Source organism: Bombus pyrosoma, linkage group LG3 (assembly GCF_014825855.1).
Source record: "Bombus pyrosoma isolate SC7728 linkage group LG3, ASM1482585v1, whole genome shotgun sequence".
NCBI classification, from domain to species: domain Eukaryota; kingdom Metazoa; phylum Arthropoda; class Insecta; order Hymenoptera; family Apidae; genus Bombus; species Bombus pyrosoma.
The window spans coordinates 16,105,228-16,119,768 of record NC_057772.1 but is presented as its reverse complement, the minus strand read 5'-3'; the positions used below and the strand labels follow the sequence as shown (position 1 = coordinate 16,119,768).

Genomic DNA, 14,541 nt, shown 5'->3' with positions numbered 1-14,541 from the left:
CTCGTATCCACCACAAACACTTATTTATAAAATACAAAGTTTGTAATATTATTAAAATTTTATTAAGATATATCAGATTTACATAAAGTCCATTGACTAAGTAAATTTTGCTATTATTATAAATGCTAAAAATAAAGAAAACGTAAAGGAGACGTAAAAAAAAAATTAAAGAAAAACTAAAGAAACCAATCCACTGCGCCAAAGAATCTCCTTGAAATATGTAGACGTAATATTTGATATACTATAAATTATTATATATATTCAATACTAAAAATAACATCAAACTTTATAAACTTATTACTTAAATTTAATAATTCACAATTTATTATCAATTGATACAATTTATACACAATATTATTATTACCATCTAAAAATATATGAGCAAGTTTCACATACAAATACATCAAATATAGAACATTTTAATAAGATTTTGGAAACTATATACGTAACTTAAATATACTTAAAAATGTATATATTACATAATAATGTGTTCGAAAAATCAATGATTAAAAATAAGTATTCTTTGTCTTTATGATTTTTAGCCTAAAAAGCGATTGTATAAATAGTGTAATAGTGTTTACAATGTACCGGGATTGTAAAACCCATCAAGCATCAAGTTTTATATGTTATAGCGTTTGAATGAACGAATTCATACAGTTCCTAATTTAGATCATAAAAGATTCTTATAATATAATATAGTGATTAAAAAAATATATAACACTTGTATACCTCATATATTCATAACAGTATCTTGAATTAAGCATAATCTATTTCACTATGATATCTTTAAGAATGTTTAATCTTTGTACAATGTCTAATGTATAGCGCGGCAAGTACTGTACGTTCACGTATTGTGCAATAAAACATTAATTCTCTATTCATCATACACCTTCCATTAATACATTGGTCTTCTTTTTTATTTTTTAATCGAGGAGGGGAAAATGCTGTTAGGCATGCCCAGACTGGACTATGTGGGACTCGGCCGATGGCGTTGCCATACCCACTAAAAACCCCTCCTCTCTCCGCTCCTCTTCTGTGCAAGCATCAACCCCGGAAGCGCCTTACGGCATTACTTCAGGGTTGGGTTTAACTACGCACTGCTCCCTCATACTTGAATCCCATTTCTTCTTCTTGTTTCTCTAATTCTCCTCCTCTCTTCGAATTTCTCCTGCGTCATTCTTGCTAGCATAATTTTTCTGAACAAGGCCTGAAACCTTGCCCAGTCGACTTCCTTCTTCACCACTAGTTCCATTAAATTCTCCGTTGTTAGTGGTGTGCTGACGTAATTTTCTAGTCCTCTCATGTATCCATCTTAGGCAGTGGAAAAGCGCATGTTCAGCGTCATCGCCTTCAGTATTGCAATCCCAACATCTGGAGTGATCCTCCTTATTAATCATTTCTCGATAGACATTAAAAATTCCATGCCCTGTCAGGATCTGCATGGTGAAGTGATCAATATTCCTCCTATATCTTCTAAATAAACATGCATCCGCTATCAGTCGCTTCGTCCAATTGTCTTCTCTGTAAAATCGCCACTCCTCCTTCCATTTCTCCATGATACGCTCCTCCAGTGCCATAATCCTCTCTTAACAGACCGAGGCGATCCCAGCTCTTGAACGGGTGTTGTACTGCTCTTGCTGATCCTCCTTTTTAATACGATATTTTTCGGCTCGAAGCTCCGCTGTGAAACAAATGGGCATAATGCCCATAAGCACGCACAGTGCTGCATGGAAAACTGTATGGTAGGCCGTCGAAACTCTTGTCAATGCGGCCCTTTGGGTCCTTTTCAAGGTGTTCCTATTCTTCTTAATATTTAATACCTTGGTTCATACAGGCCCCGCATATAACAGCATCGACTCCCAGACCCCATAACAGAGTCTTGTAGCAGAGCCGGTGGACCCCAAAGATCTAAATGCTCCCATAAGGGCGTTGGCCTTCCCGCACACCTTTTTCAAGTGAGCTCCGAACCTCCTTCTGCAATCCAGCTGGACCCCAAGGTATCTCACTTCCTGTCTCGTCGTCAGGAGGTATCCCTCGACGTTCATCTCGATTACCTTGGAGATCCGTTGATTATGTCCCAACATGTGACATCTATAACATCTCACTATGTTGGGCAGAATCCTAGCCGTCGCTATTGTCAACCCTGTTTTAATTCTAATCAGTCTGTCTTTGAGTACGGTGCTCGCCGGCAGCACCACTTACCGCCTGCTGCGTTTCCCATGGCGTCATCCTTAAGGACTTTACCTGTATACATTGCTGTTTAATGCCTAATCCCGTTGCTATATCCTGGATTACTTCTTCCCTTGTAGCTATCGGGTCTATATTTTTCATTTCGATTGTTTCTCTGTTAGCCAGAGGAACTATCTCCGTACTCTGCCGCATAGCTTTCTTGAGGCAGTCAGCGACCTCGCCCACCGTTGCTTTACTGGTGAACTGGATCAGAATATACCCGGCTCTGGTCTTCCTCACTGCTGTCGTCTCCTTAAGGGTGCTCTTATCTTGGCCAGCTCCCTGTAGGAGTCAATCCAATTGGAGTCAATCCAATCCTGTCCAACCTTAACGAGGATCGCCTCGCTTCTTCTTCTCGGCGTCCTTTCTCTGGCTACTCTTACCGGAGTCCTGCCATTAAGCCCCTCTGTACCCATCGAGCTCTCTATTCGGCTTCGGACTCTCCTTCGTCCCTCGACGCGCATCCATTCAGATTCCCCATCTCTTAATATTTCTGTATACGTCATCTCGTCCATCCTGCTAGGTTTTTTGCTAAAGTTTGCCTTTTTCTCATTCAAGGGGAATATCCCTTTACGCTTAGCCGACTGACCAAACTCAGTCTGGCTTGCCACCGATACCCTTCGTCGACTGACCTCATTCTGCTCCGTTGGAGTCATCTCATCGCGACCGTTCTACTGTCATGCCGTTCACTATCCGTCTCTGCTTTGGAGTGCACCACTCCCTCACTTTTTTAATCTCCTGCGCGCTCTCAAAGTTTAATTTCTTAAGCGTGGAATCCCCCTTGCTCAATGCTGTAACTCTCCTTATCATCCTATCCATATTAAGAGTTAATATTTCGAGACTCTTTATCAGCCCTCTCACGTCTCGGAGTCCGATTAGCGGACGACCCTCCCTCCGCCTCCCGATTTGTTCTGCGTCCAGGCCCTACTTTCCACGACGTCATTCTAACACCTCTTCTCTCAGGGTGCGGGTGAACTATTGTCTCTTCAAGTATCCTATCGACACCATCCCCCTCCAACACTTTTAATTGGTCCCCGGTCGCACTTACCGAAAGAGAGGTGGCCCTGGGACCGACCATCCTCTCCCCGTTCCTCGTCTAGTCTATTAATACATTGGCCTAAATCCTATATAAAACACAAATAATTAAAACAGTAACTCTTCATGCACGTCATTATGAATTAATGAATATACATACTAGGATTTAGAGGCGGACGTAATCTATACATATCTGGCGGAATAAATCGTGGTGGAAATGGTCTTAATGGACCCATCATATGCCTAGTTCCTCCTAAAGGTGGTACCTGACCTCGAATTGGAACCAAGGGTCCAACCATTATTGGTCTCGGAGGAAAATCCTAATGACCAATGAAATTTAATATCGATAGAATTATATTCCGTGTACAATTTGAATACTTACTCCATAATAAACAGGAACAGGAATCTGCTCGATATAATGCGATGGAGGTATCCTATGTTCTCTAGACCTATCTCTTTCTCTTCTTTCTCGGGACCGTTCTCTTGATCTTTCTCGATAAGATCTTTCATCTTTAGATGATCTATTATTTTAATAATATTTTTAAAATGTAGTTTTCTAAAAACATACATTTCACATGCCTATTATATACCTATGATGTGAATCTCTGACCCATGCTCTTTGTTCTCGTTCCCTTGAACGTGAATGATCCCTATGACCTTTTCTTTCACGCAGATGCTCTTCCTCTGCAGTGTTTAATTGACTATGTCGTCTGACTGTTTCTTTATACTCTCTACTTCTACCTCTACTGTGATTTCTTCCTCTAAATAAATTATACAAAAATGTAGAAAAACTGAATAATAAACGTATTAAACATGTAAAAGGTATTAAACAAAATTATATAAGATTATAAGAAATAATTTGTACCTATCACTTCTATAACTGTCCCTGTTATCATATTTTGAATCCTCATACCTAAAAAAGAATACTTAAATAACAAAAGTCTAATTTCTAAACATTTGGTTGTGTATTATAATTAATATTCGATATTTAATATTTGAATATGGGGCGTTTACATCTTAATATAATTTTTATATTTTAATGTAGGATACGTAATAATGTGTGTACTAATATCCATATTTCATCAAATGATAGATTTATTTATATGTGCATCTTATAAAAAAGATAGCAAATTACTAAAAAAATAATAATAGTAAATATTGATGGATAATCATACATTACATCAAATTATCATTATTATTTAAATGCATAATACTATTTTTCATTCATAGATGCAGTATCGTAGAAAAACCATTGTAAAAATCCCGATGAACTACAGATAGAAAGCGAAAGTGCTAACGGAACGAGAAGGATGGGAAATTCGATGGGCTATATGCCCATGGTCCTTTAAGACAATGGGTAATCGAAAAAGATGTACGTGAGCATCTTGGGTCATTAACAGTTGTAAAACACGTGTACGTTGTAGGAGTACCGAAAACTGGTATAAAAAGGACGTCTTGGTGGAGAGACTGGTCAGTGGTCAATAGTTGTAATTGGAGTTACGACTGAGTTGCAACTAGTTGCAGTTACGAGTAAGCTACGACTAGTTGCGGGTTTATCGTTACTCATGAGTTGTCGAGTCGTTGTGAGTTATTAGGTGTAAGTTGTAAGTTGAGTAGTTAAACAAATATAGTTGCCTTAGTTGTATCACATTACTACATTAAGCTCTAATTAAATAGTTACAGTTTTCTGTTCCAGTCACAATAAATAAATTTATATAATAAATAAAGATCACTATAATTTTGATTTCTATATAGATATCAATAGGAAATATCTTCTTTAGGTATTTAAAGCATTAGCTTTTTACTTTATTACTGAAGTACATGCAATAAGTAGTTGTTTAGTTATTATAAATTATTAGTTGTTTAGTTTCATTATAAATTAGGGAAAAGCACGCAAAAGCAAGTGGAATAATTCTCAGACCAATATTAGACACAAATATAAAAAATAAACAAATTTGTGCAATATTATAGAAAATAACAATTTTATGTTTTATTTGTTATACATTTCATTGATTGCTTTGTATAATTCTTAATAACAAATTAAAAATTGTGCATAATAACAAATTAAAGATTGTGCATAATCCTTAATAACAAATTAAATATTGTGCAAAACAATCAATGAGATGTATAACAAATAAAACAAATGATTAGTATACATAAACATTAAACTTACTTTCAGGATTTCAATTGCTTACCTTCTAATAACTGTTATTAATTATTATGTCTACAATACATTACCTGAACAAAAACCATTTAAAAATCGAATATGGTGTACTAATGTTGGCACATACCAAAAATACTAGTAATAAATTACATTTATATTAACACACTAACCAAAAAATTTACATTACAAATTAATATTTATTAGAAATAACTTTCAATAAATTAAAATTTTTCTGGTTATTGCACTTTATGAAGATATAATTATTTTGCATTCATTAGCATGAAAATGGCTGATTATTTATAAGAAATATTAATTACAGTATATGAGAATAATATCTGCAAAATGTAAGTATGAATTTGAATACCAGTGTTGTCTATAGTATATAGTGAATACTAGTTATGTAACTAGTTCTAATTCACTCTTTATTCTATGATAAAATTGTACCATTATATTTTTGCATTTTTCGTGACGAAACAAAAAGAAAAGAAACGTATATGATTAAATTAAAAAAAAAAACATAAACATTGGTAGTGACATAACCAAGCATACGCGTACAGATAGCTCCCTTGAAATAACAGTTACCATGCCAAGATAGGTATATTTTCATCTACTAAAAATGAAGGGAGGAGGGGTTTAGCGAGTTAGCACTTTCCACTTTTTACACATAAAAAAAAAAAGAAGCGTAAGCTGGAACAAATCAGAATGTAATAACACAAAACACATACCTAAAATAGAAATCAAATAGCACAATTGTATTTAGAACATGGATTTAAAGTTATGTTACGTTAAGATAATGAACATATATTACACCAAAACATGTTCATTATGAACGTAAATATTTTAATAATGTTTATAAATATTATGTTATCACGCACTAATTTAAAGTTGTTAATATTATAATAATATAATATATATATAATATTTGTAAAATTATATATAAAATTTTATCTAATCTTATATAAAAATTTTAGATAATTAAATAATTATTAATAATTTATCCACTGTATAACAATACCTTTATAAAAAAAGGAAAGAAAAATGAAAAATATTATCATATCCATATTTAACACATTGGTCGCCCAGCGTAATTCGGTTAAGTTCCTGCGGGGCCCAAATCCGACCGCCGATACGCTTTCCGGCTAGAGTATTCCGAGAGATCTCATGGCAGATATCCCAGATCTTTCATTTAGTCGAGAAGCATATTTCTTGCGAGACGTACGTCAGTGATTTTTTCATTCTCAAAATGTTCAGTAGACAGCGTGAAAATATATTTAAAAATGAGGAGAGTTACTACTCTACAATAATGGAAAAACTGGTATCGACAGACCAGATGTTCTCATATGCCAGTACGATATGGAAAAGCATCAAGTGGTATCGGAAATTAGCACTACATTTACTCTTAGGAACAACTATACTAAATGCTCATATTGTGTAACAAACAGACACAAACAAAACAATACAGATAAGAAAATTTCGGGAAACTCTCGTTTCTGAATGGTCCGATGTGTCCTCAGAAAATACTGTGCCGAACAGCCATCGGAAGAAAACGAAGAAGGTGTTCTACCATTTGGAGATTCGTAAGAATCAGGAGAGCAAGCCTATAAGAATGATGTGCACCCTATGTTACGAGAAGAAGAGGCAAACTGTCGCACGCGAAAAAACGAGAAAGAACATTTAAAAAACCACAACATATTGTTCGAAGTGCCTAAAATCACCCCAAATGTGTTTTGAATGTTTTAACAAATACCATGCGTTATAGCATAATGTAATATTTTATCCAAAATATAAATTAATAAAAAGTATGGTATAATGTGTCTTTAATATTTTTATGTTGTATACCCTATATATATTATCCTATATTTAATTAACTCGAACAAGAAGAGTGTCACCCATACTTGGGGGCCCCATATAGATATGGGAGGAGACCAACGTGTTAATATGGAACTGTATGGAAGAGAGGTACGAAATGGGAAAGATGATATAAAAAAAGAGAAAATATCGTGTTGATCTAATAACCAATACACAAACCTGGCATGGCGGGACGATCTATGTCGAGGACTGGGGCTTCGATTTCTTGAAGAAGTAGTATATTTTTTATTCACTTTCGACTTGCTTTCTAGAAATTAAACATGTTATTTTTTCACAAAAGAAATAAAATTTTAATGTATATAGAAAATATCAACTATGAAGAGAAGTATCTTATCTAGTTAAACAAAATAATGGCAAAAGATTTTAAATAATAAACAAACCTAAATTTTCATTATTTAAAACAACAACTGTACGACGTTCCACAATTTCATCTGTTTTGACTGTTGTACCTTTTATTTCTTCTCTTTCAAATATAGGTTTCGATCCTTCTCCTATGGTTAAATAAATTTATTTATAAATAAAACATCTAACGTACTTGCACATGAAAGAAACAATTAAGCAGTATTAGCAGTTTTGACAGACCTTAGAAATCTTAAGGTTGATATGTAAATAAACTGACTACCTCTGAATGATTGTAAGCCAGGACATTTTATAATAGATGTATGAAGTGAATGAAATGGTAAACATGCTATAAAAAAGATAGAAATATGATTATCTCTTATTTTATATTACTACTTCTGTATTAGTATTACATATGTCAAATATGTAAAAAATGTATATATATATATTTGTTATTAAAAATATAAATCACATTAATTGACTGCTTACTATACATATATATATAATGTTTTTGTGTACAAGTCATTCTTCAGATTAAATGCACAAATGAACGTAAATGGCTTACAATTTTCTTCAGTGCCAGAAATTACAAAAACAATTTTATATACACAAATCCATAATTATAAGAAACATTAAGTTATGAAATGCGATCTTTACTTCATGTCATTCTGAATAGATTTTATTATATATACGATTTAATAATTAATATTATATATTTTTATTAGTAATAATTACTAAGAATTAATCATTTCTTTAGACTTTATATATTTCAAAAGCCTCAACTTTTTCCTATTAAAACTTTAGTTAAAAAATAAGAATTTTCTTTTAAGAAATTTTTAAAAAATTGGACTAATTTATGTTTAACAAAATTACAATCCTATGACGATATCTTCCGAGATGCTTCATATCTTCCATGATGATTAAAAAATCTTCCACTTAATTGATATATGCATAACTGTTAAATAGATGGTACATTTATACTGTACGTGTGAGAATGCATTTGAGTGTCGAAGGACGTCCAGGTCTCAGCTGCAAACATAATCAAAAGCGATTAAAAACGTTAGAAATTATTAAAAGCGATTAGAAGTTATTAGAAGCGATCAGAAGAAAACAAACAAGCAAGCGAGTAGGTTGTCGAGTTCTTTAGAGAGTAATGTACATGTAGAGCTAAATAATTTGTAAATAAATTTTAAACTTTTTGTTTTTCCAAATCCTCTCTATACCTTAACATGGTAGCAGAGCGTGGTTAGTAGTTTTGCGAGTTGGTTCGAGTGAGTCTCAATAAGGAAAGAAACGTTCAAAGGATATAGAAATACTTCGAGCACGTAGGAACGCTTGAGAAGGGATAAAAAATCAATCAAAATGGAGAGATCGGAAATTATGATATTTTATGATATTTGATGGCGAGGATTACGGTATATGGAAGAAAAGAATTATGATGTTTCTGAGGTATAAAGAATGCGATACCATTATAACCAGAGTGAAGACTCAAACAGATAATGCAGATTGGGATAAAAATGATCTGATGGCAATAAACGTAATTTACAGTGCCATCACGAATAGACAACTAGAATTTATTAGTGAAGAACGAACAGCGTATGCAATAATGAAAAAGTTCGACGAGATGTATTTGAAAGAGTCTACAGCACTACAGATCGTGTGCAGAAGGAGATTGAAGAAGATGAGGCTTGATGAGTACATTGATTTAGCATCGTTCTTTAGTGATTTTGAAAAACTAATAAATGTATTAAAAAGTGCGGGCGCACAAATGAAAGAAAAGGAAAAGCTAAATTACATGCTAAATACGTTACCCGAAGAGTATAGCTACATAGAGGATCTAATAGATAGAATAAAAGAATAAAATCGAAATAGCGGAGAAGAAAAATAAATTTGATCAAGGAGAAATGAAAATTAACGCTTTTGCTGCAAAAAAAGGAGGATGCTTCAAATGTGGAAGAGTAGGACATTTTGCGAGAAGCAAGCGGGAAGCAGTAACAATTGTCGGCATAGGTCAACACGTGGTCGCGGCAGAGGAAGAGAAAGCAGAGGCTATACGAGCAGGGGACGTGGAAACTTCCATCGTCAATCAGCAACGGGCACGAGCGAGCAGGCCAACTCAGGAGCAGGCACATGGATGGCAAAGACGCACGCAACACACAGCAGCAAGATGAACGAACTAAGTGGTAATGAAATAATTTGGCTATTAGATAGCGGTTGTACCGATCACATAATTATATATTTAGGCAACAATAGACCGGCAAAAGCAACAAAAGTTGGAAGTCCTATTAGGTGGAAAATAACAGTAGCTAGACATGTAGAGGTCATAGAAAAGACACAAAATGTATCGGTTTTGTGGAGAATTCATTCGATGAAGATAGCGATGACATTGAAGATAATGATTTATTGGAAAGCACGAATAAGGACAATTTAGAGAGTAGGGAGGACGAGAGTGATACTGGTTCTGAAAACTTGAAGATCCCTAGAAGATTTACACGTAATAGGAAGGTCCCAGTGAGGTATCCAGGAAAGGAAGACAGTAGTGAGATTCACGTAATTTGTTATCGAGTGGATCCCCCTTGTACATTTGAGGAGACGATTTGTGGTAAAAATCGTGAAAATTGGAAACCGGCTATGGACAAAGAAGTATTAGATGTAAAATGGTGAAGACGAAGAAGAAGATGACTAATTAATTTTTCGCGTTGCATGTATTGCGATTTTTTTTTGGAACGAAACACAAAACACTTACTCTTTACAGATCTTTTTGTGAGTAAAAAATGAAACAAAGGAAGATTAGAAAAGAAGGTAATGGAAGAATATGTATAAAATTGCAGAGTAAAGTAGGACAATATATTATGGTTACTTGGAACAATCAAAACTTTATTTATTTATAATACCGTGTATGCGAATTAAGCTGGAATAATTATTTTACTCACATATTTACCAGGGGGTTTTGATTTTCGAATAGGAACGTTGAATTGTTCCTTATATGAAGAAAAAAGGAAAAAAATTGATTTTGTATGATTAATAGATATATGCGTGCGCATGCGAAACCGAATCGTACATCGATTGTATTGACTATTAGTTTTTGAAATATTGAATGTAGTATGCTAGTAAGAAAGAAAATATGAGTGTGAATGCCTTCTTGTAATTCGACTGCGTTTAATAACACCGAATTTCGAAGAAATCGTTTGATGTGCGAGAATGTTCTCGCGCTAATCGCGGATAGCGTTGCGAGAGTAAGACTCTGAAAGCATGATAATGTCCTTAACAATACACGCAAGACGGTAGAATATTTGCAAAGGAGTGTATACAAAGCAATAAGTTTTAAATTTTCTGTTAATTTATTCGACAAGCATGTAAATACGATTAAGTATACAATATAAATCTAAGGAGGCGTGATAAATAGATGGTACATTTATACTGTACGTGTGAAAATGTATATGAGCGTCGAAGGACATCCAGGTATCAATTGAGACAAAAGCAATCAAAAGCGATTAAAAGTGATTAGAAGTTATTAGAAGCGATCAGAAGAAAACAAACAAGCAAGCGAGTAGGTTGTCGAGTCCTTCAGAGAGTAACGTACATGTACAGCTGAATAATTAGTAAATAAATTTTAAACTTTTTATTTTTCCAAATCTTCTCTATACCTTAATAGTAACATATTACATTTTACAATCAAAAAAGTAAATCTCAATCTTTACTTAAACATTTCAAAACCAATTATTTTTTTAGTTTACAGTTTTTTGCATAGTATTTCGTAATATGTACAATATTAAATGTTTATAAAATTTGTAAACCAAATCCTATTTCATAGCTATGAAGCAGAAATAAAATTATTTATTTATCTAAGAAAAAGCCAATGAATTCAAATAGATTCAGCAAAAAATATTTTTGTTTCATTATAGAATTTTCAGATGTAGTAGTTATTCTCAAGTAGTTATTATTGAATATAATTTTGATTTTTCAATTGTGGAATTGTAACCTTTGGTGATGAATTTTCAATCAAAAAGTTCCTGATCTTTAAGATTAATGTTCCTTCTTCCATTGTTGAATTAAAAATACATTTAACACCTCACCATAGTAGGTGTTCTAATTAAACTTTCGTGCTTTTAAACATGCAAGCATATAGTAAAGTATATAGAGGATGCACAAAATAGAGCGAGAATTTAAAGTATATTTTTACAAAAAATTACTGCCTTATATTATGTATCATTAGTTCCATTTTACTATTATTCCAAAAAAGTTATTTTTTGTGCAAACTCCATAACAGAAAAAGAAAATATAAAACAGCAAAAAGAAATAAAAGCACTCTTAGGACACTCAAGATGAAAAACATTGTGCTTACATATTGCACATATATATGTTTAATACCCAAATATTTAAATCCAACGTTGTATTCCAAATTTTCTTCATCCTTGGTGAATCAAAACCACATTATCTTCAACGTTGTGTAAATTGTGTTGAATGCTCTAAGAAACAATATAATGATGAATCCATTATCTTCATGTCTGTAGGAACTTCCACATAATGTCATCATTCTTCAGCTGATGAATTTAATAAAGTGAAAATTTTGCTATTCTTAATCAAATTTTAATCACATTAAAAAAAAGGAAAAAATATAACATATGGTTTTCAATTTTACATTACAAAGCATACAATCCACTGGAACTTGAACTTATAAATTATGATTTTCGAAAAATTCTAAAAGCATTATCTTTCAAGATGAATTCATATATTCCTTAAGTATTTCTTCATTGGATGACTGAAAGTTGTTAGATAATTGTAGAAAAAAAAGACATTTTACCCCTTCCTCTTCTGACTGCTACATCTTCTAGATACATAATACCTTCCTTGTTGGAGATTATTAGTTATCACTTTTCTTGACACATTTCTGCCAATAACCATTTGATTCCTCGTAATTTCACAGCACAAACTAATGTACTTTTTGGTCCTTTACTTTATTGATGTATACCTGCATAGTTTGACTATTATCTTTTTTAAATATATTTGATTATAACTAATAATATACTGTATCAAGTTGCAATATATTTTGCAATGAAAAATATTAATGATGAGCAGAAAGATCATTTTATCAATTTAAACAAAATCAATGGCAGAAAGTTAAAATTTTAAATAATTAACAAACCTAAATTTTCATTATTTACAGCAACAACTGTATCACATTCTACAATTTCTTCTGTTTTTGACTGTTGTACTTTTTATTTCTCATCATTCAAATATAGGTTTTGATCCTTCTCCTATTTTCTTTGTCCTTAGTAAATCAAAGTACATTACATATTAACTTTAAAATTATATAAATTGTTGAATGTCGTAAAAGATAATATGATAATCTATCATCTTCATGTCTGTAGAAACTGTTATATAATACCCATTATTCTTCAGCTGATGAATTTAATAAAGTAAACAGTTTGCTATGTTTAATTAAATTTCAATCATATGGAAGAAAAAGAGAAAGATGTAACGTATGGTTTTCAACTTTACCTTATACAGCACACAATCTGCAGAAACTTGAATTCATAGATTAGGTTTTTCGGAATATTTCAAAAGAAATCATCTTCCAAATTGAATACATATACTCCTTTAGTATTTCTTTACTGGATGACTGAAATTTCTTAGGTAATTAGAGAAAAAAACAACATTTTACCCTCTCTTCTTTTGACCAGAACATCTTCAGGATTGATAATATCTCGTTGGAGATCATCAGTTGTCGCTTTGCCTGGTACATTCCTGTGAATATCTACTTTAATTCTTCGTAGTTCCGCAGCGCTAACCTGTGTGCCTTCTGGTCCTTTAAATAAAGGTGTTGTACCATCTGATGGTTCTAATCTATAATGCAAAAAAATTCACTTCATTAAACATTAATTTTCTTTTCATAAATTAAAGATTAAATTATATCTTTCAGCATCACATAAATATGTACCTAATATTGCTATTATAATTTGCAAAAAAACTTATATTTTATATGTATATGCTATAATATATCCTCTAAACATTTGCTTTAAAAGTAACTTTCATTTATTCTTAAAACAATTTCGTTTAACTGTCTAAAATGAAGTGTCTTAGATTAGTCATACTTACTTTTTAGATAATATAGATGTATTAGATGTATTTGATGTAACAGTTCTATGTCGATTTTCCGTGGATTTGCTTTTACTCTTACTACGGCTGTGATGTGATAATCTTCCTCTGGGCAGCGGTAAACCTTTCTCAAGAGCACGACGTATTTCATATTCTAAAATCTTCTTTTCCTTCAACTTTTCATGTTCTCGTAGCCTTTGTTGTTCTATCATCCATTCGCGCCTACGCCGCAATCGTTCTTCTTCTGTTCTTCGTAGTCCAGCCTCGTAATTTCCATTGCGTGATAATCTCAACTTTTCATCACGGTGGGAATGATTCGACACGTTTCGTTTCATTTTTCAAGGAAGAAAAATTTCGTATGCGTGGAAGTTAACCTACAAGTCTTTTTTTGAGGTTACAAATACAGAAGATTCAAATATGTATGTTATACCAAAGAAAAAACACAATAGTAATATAGACTTACAAAAAATTTGCTGGAAGTCGAGGAAGTTAGGGTAGTTCAATAATAAATTGATGTATCAGCCTATTAGCAACAAAGATATTGAATCGCATAGGAGGGATTGTGAAAGGAGTCCTAAGAAGATCAAATGGACATATATACATACAGGGTGTAAAGAAAGTAAGTGTCAAGAGAATCATAGTATGATTCTATACCTTCGAATTGATAAAAATTTATAAAAAAAAAGTTAATGCAAAAACGACCTTGACCTTGAAATTCAAGATAAAAAATTTTTATTATGAAAGAATTCTATTCATCACGAAAAACAAATGTTTCAAATGTCGCAATGACATCTTCTCTTGGAAAA

At 32.7% G+C, this 14,541-nt stretch overlaps 1 protein-coding gene across 1 annotated transcript; it reads right to left on the bottom strand.

The window, feature by feature from the left end:
* Nucleotides 1-301: 301 nt before the first annotated feature.
* Nucleotides 302-14,109, bottom strand: LOC122566172 (zinc finger CCCH domain-containing protein 13-like). The gene is made up of 9 exons (XM_043723036.1): nucleotides 13,736-14,109; nucleotides 13,302-13,483; nucleotides 7,678-7,788; nucleotides 7,457-7,544; nucleotides 4,130-4,177; nucleotides 3,855-4,025; nucleotides 3,647-3,785; nucleotides 3,425-3,584; nucleotides 302-3,353 (listed from the first exon to the last, which is right to left on the bottom strand). The coding sequence occupies exons 1-9, from the start codon at nucleotides 14,068-14,070 to the stop codon at nucleotides 3,334-3,336; spliced, it is 1,254 nt and encodes a 417-aa protein (XP_043578971.1). The 5' UTR covers nucleotides 14,071-14,109; the 3' UTR covers nucleotides 302-3,333.
* Between the last annotated feature and the right edge of the window lie 432 nt (nucleotides 14,110-14,541).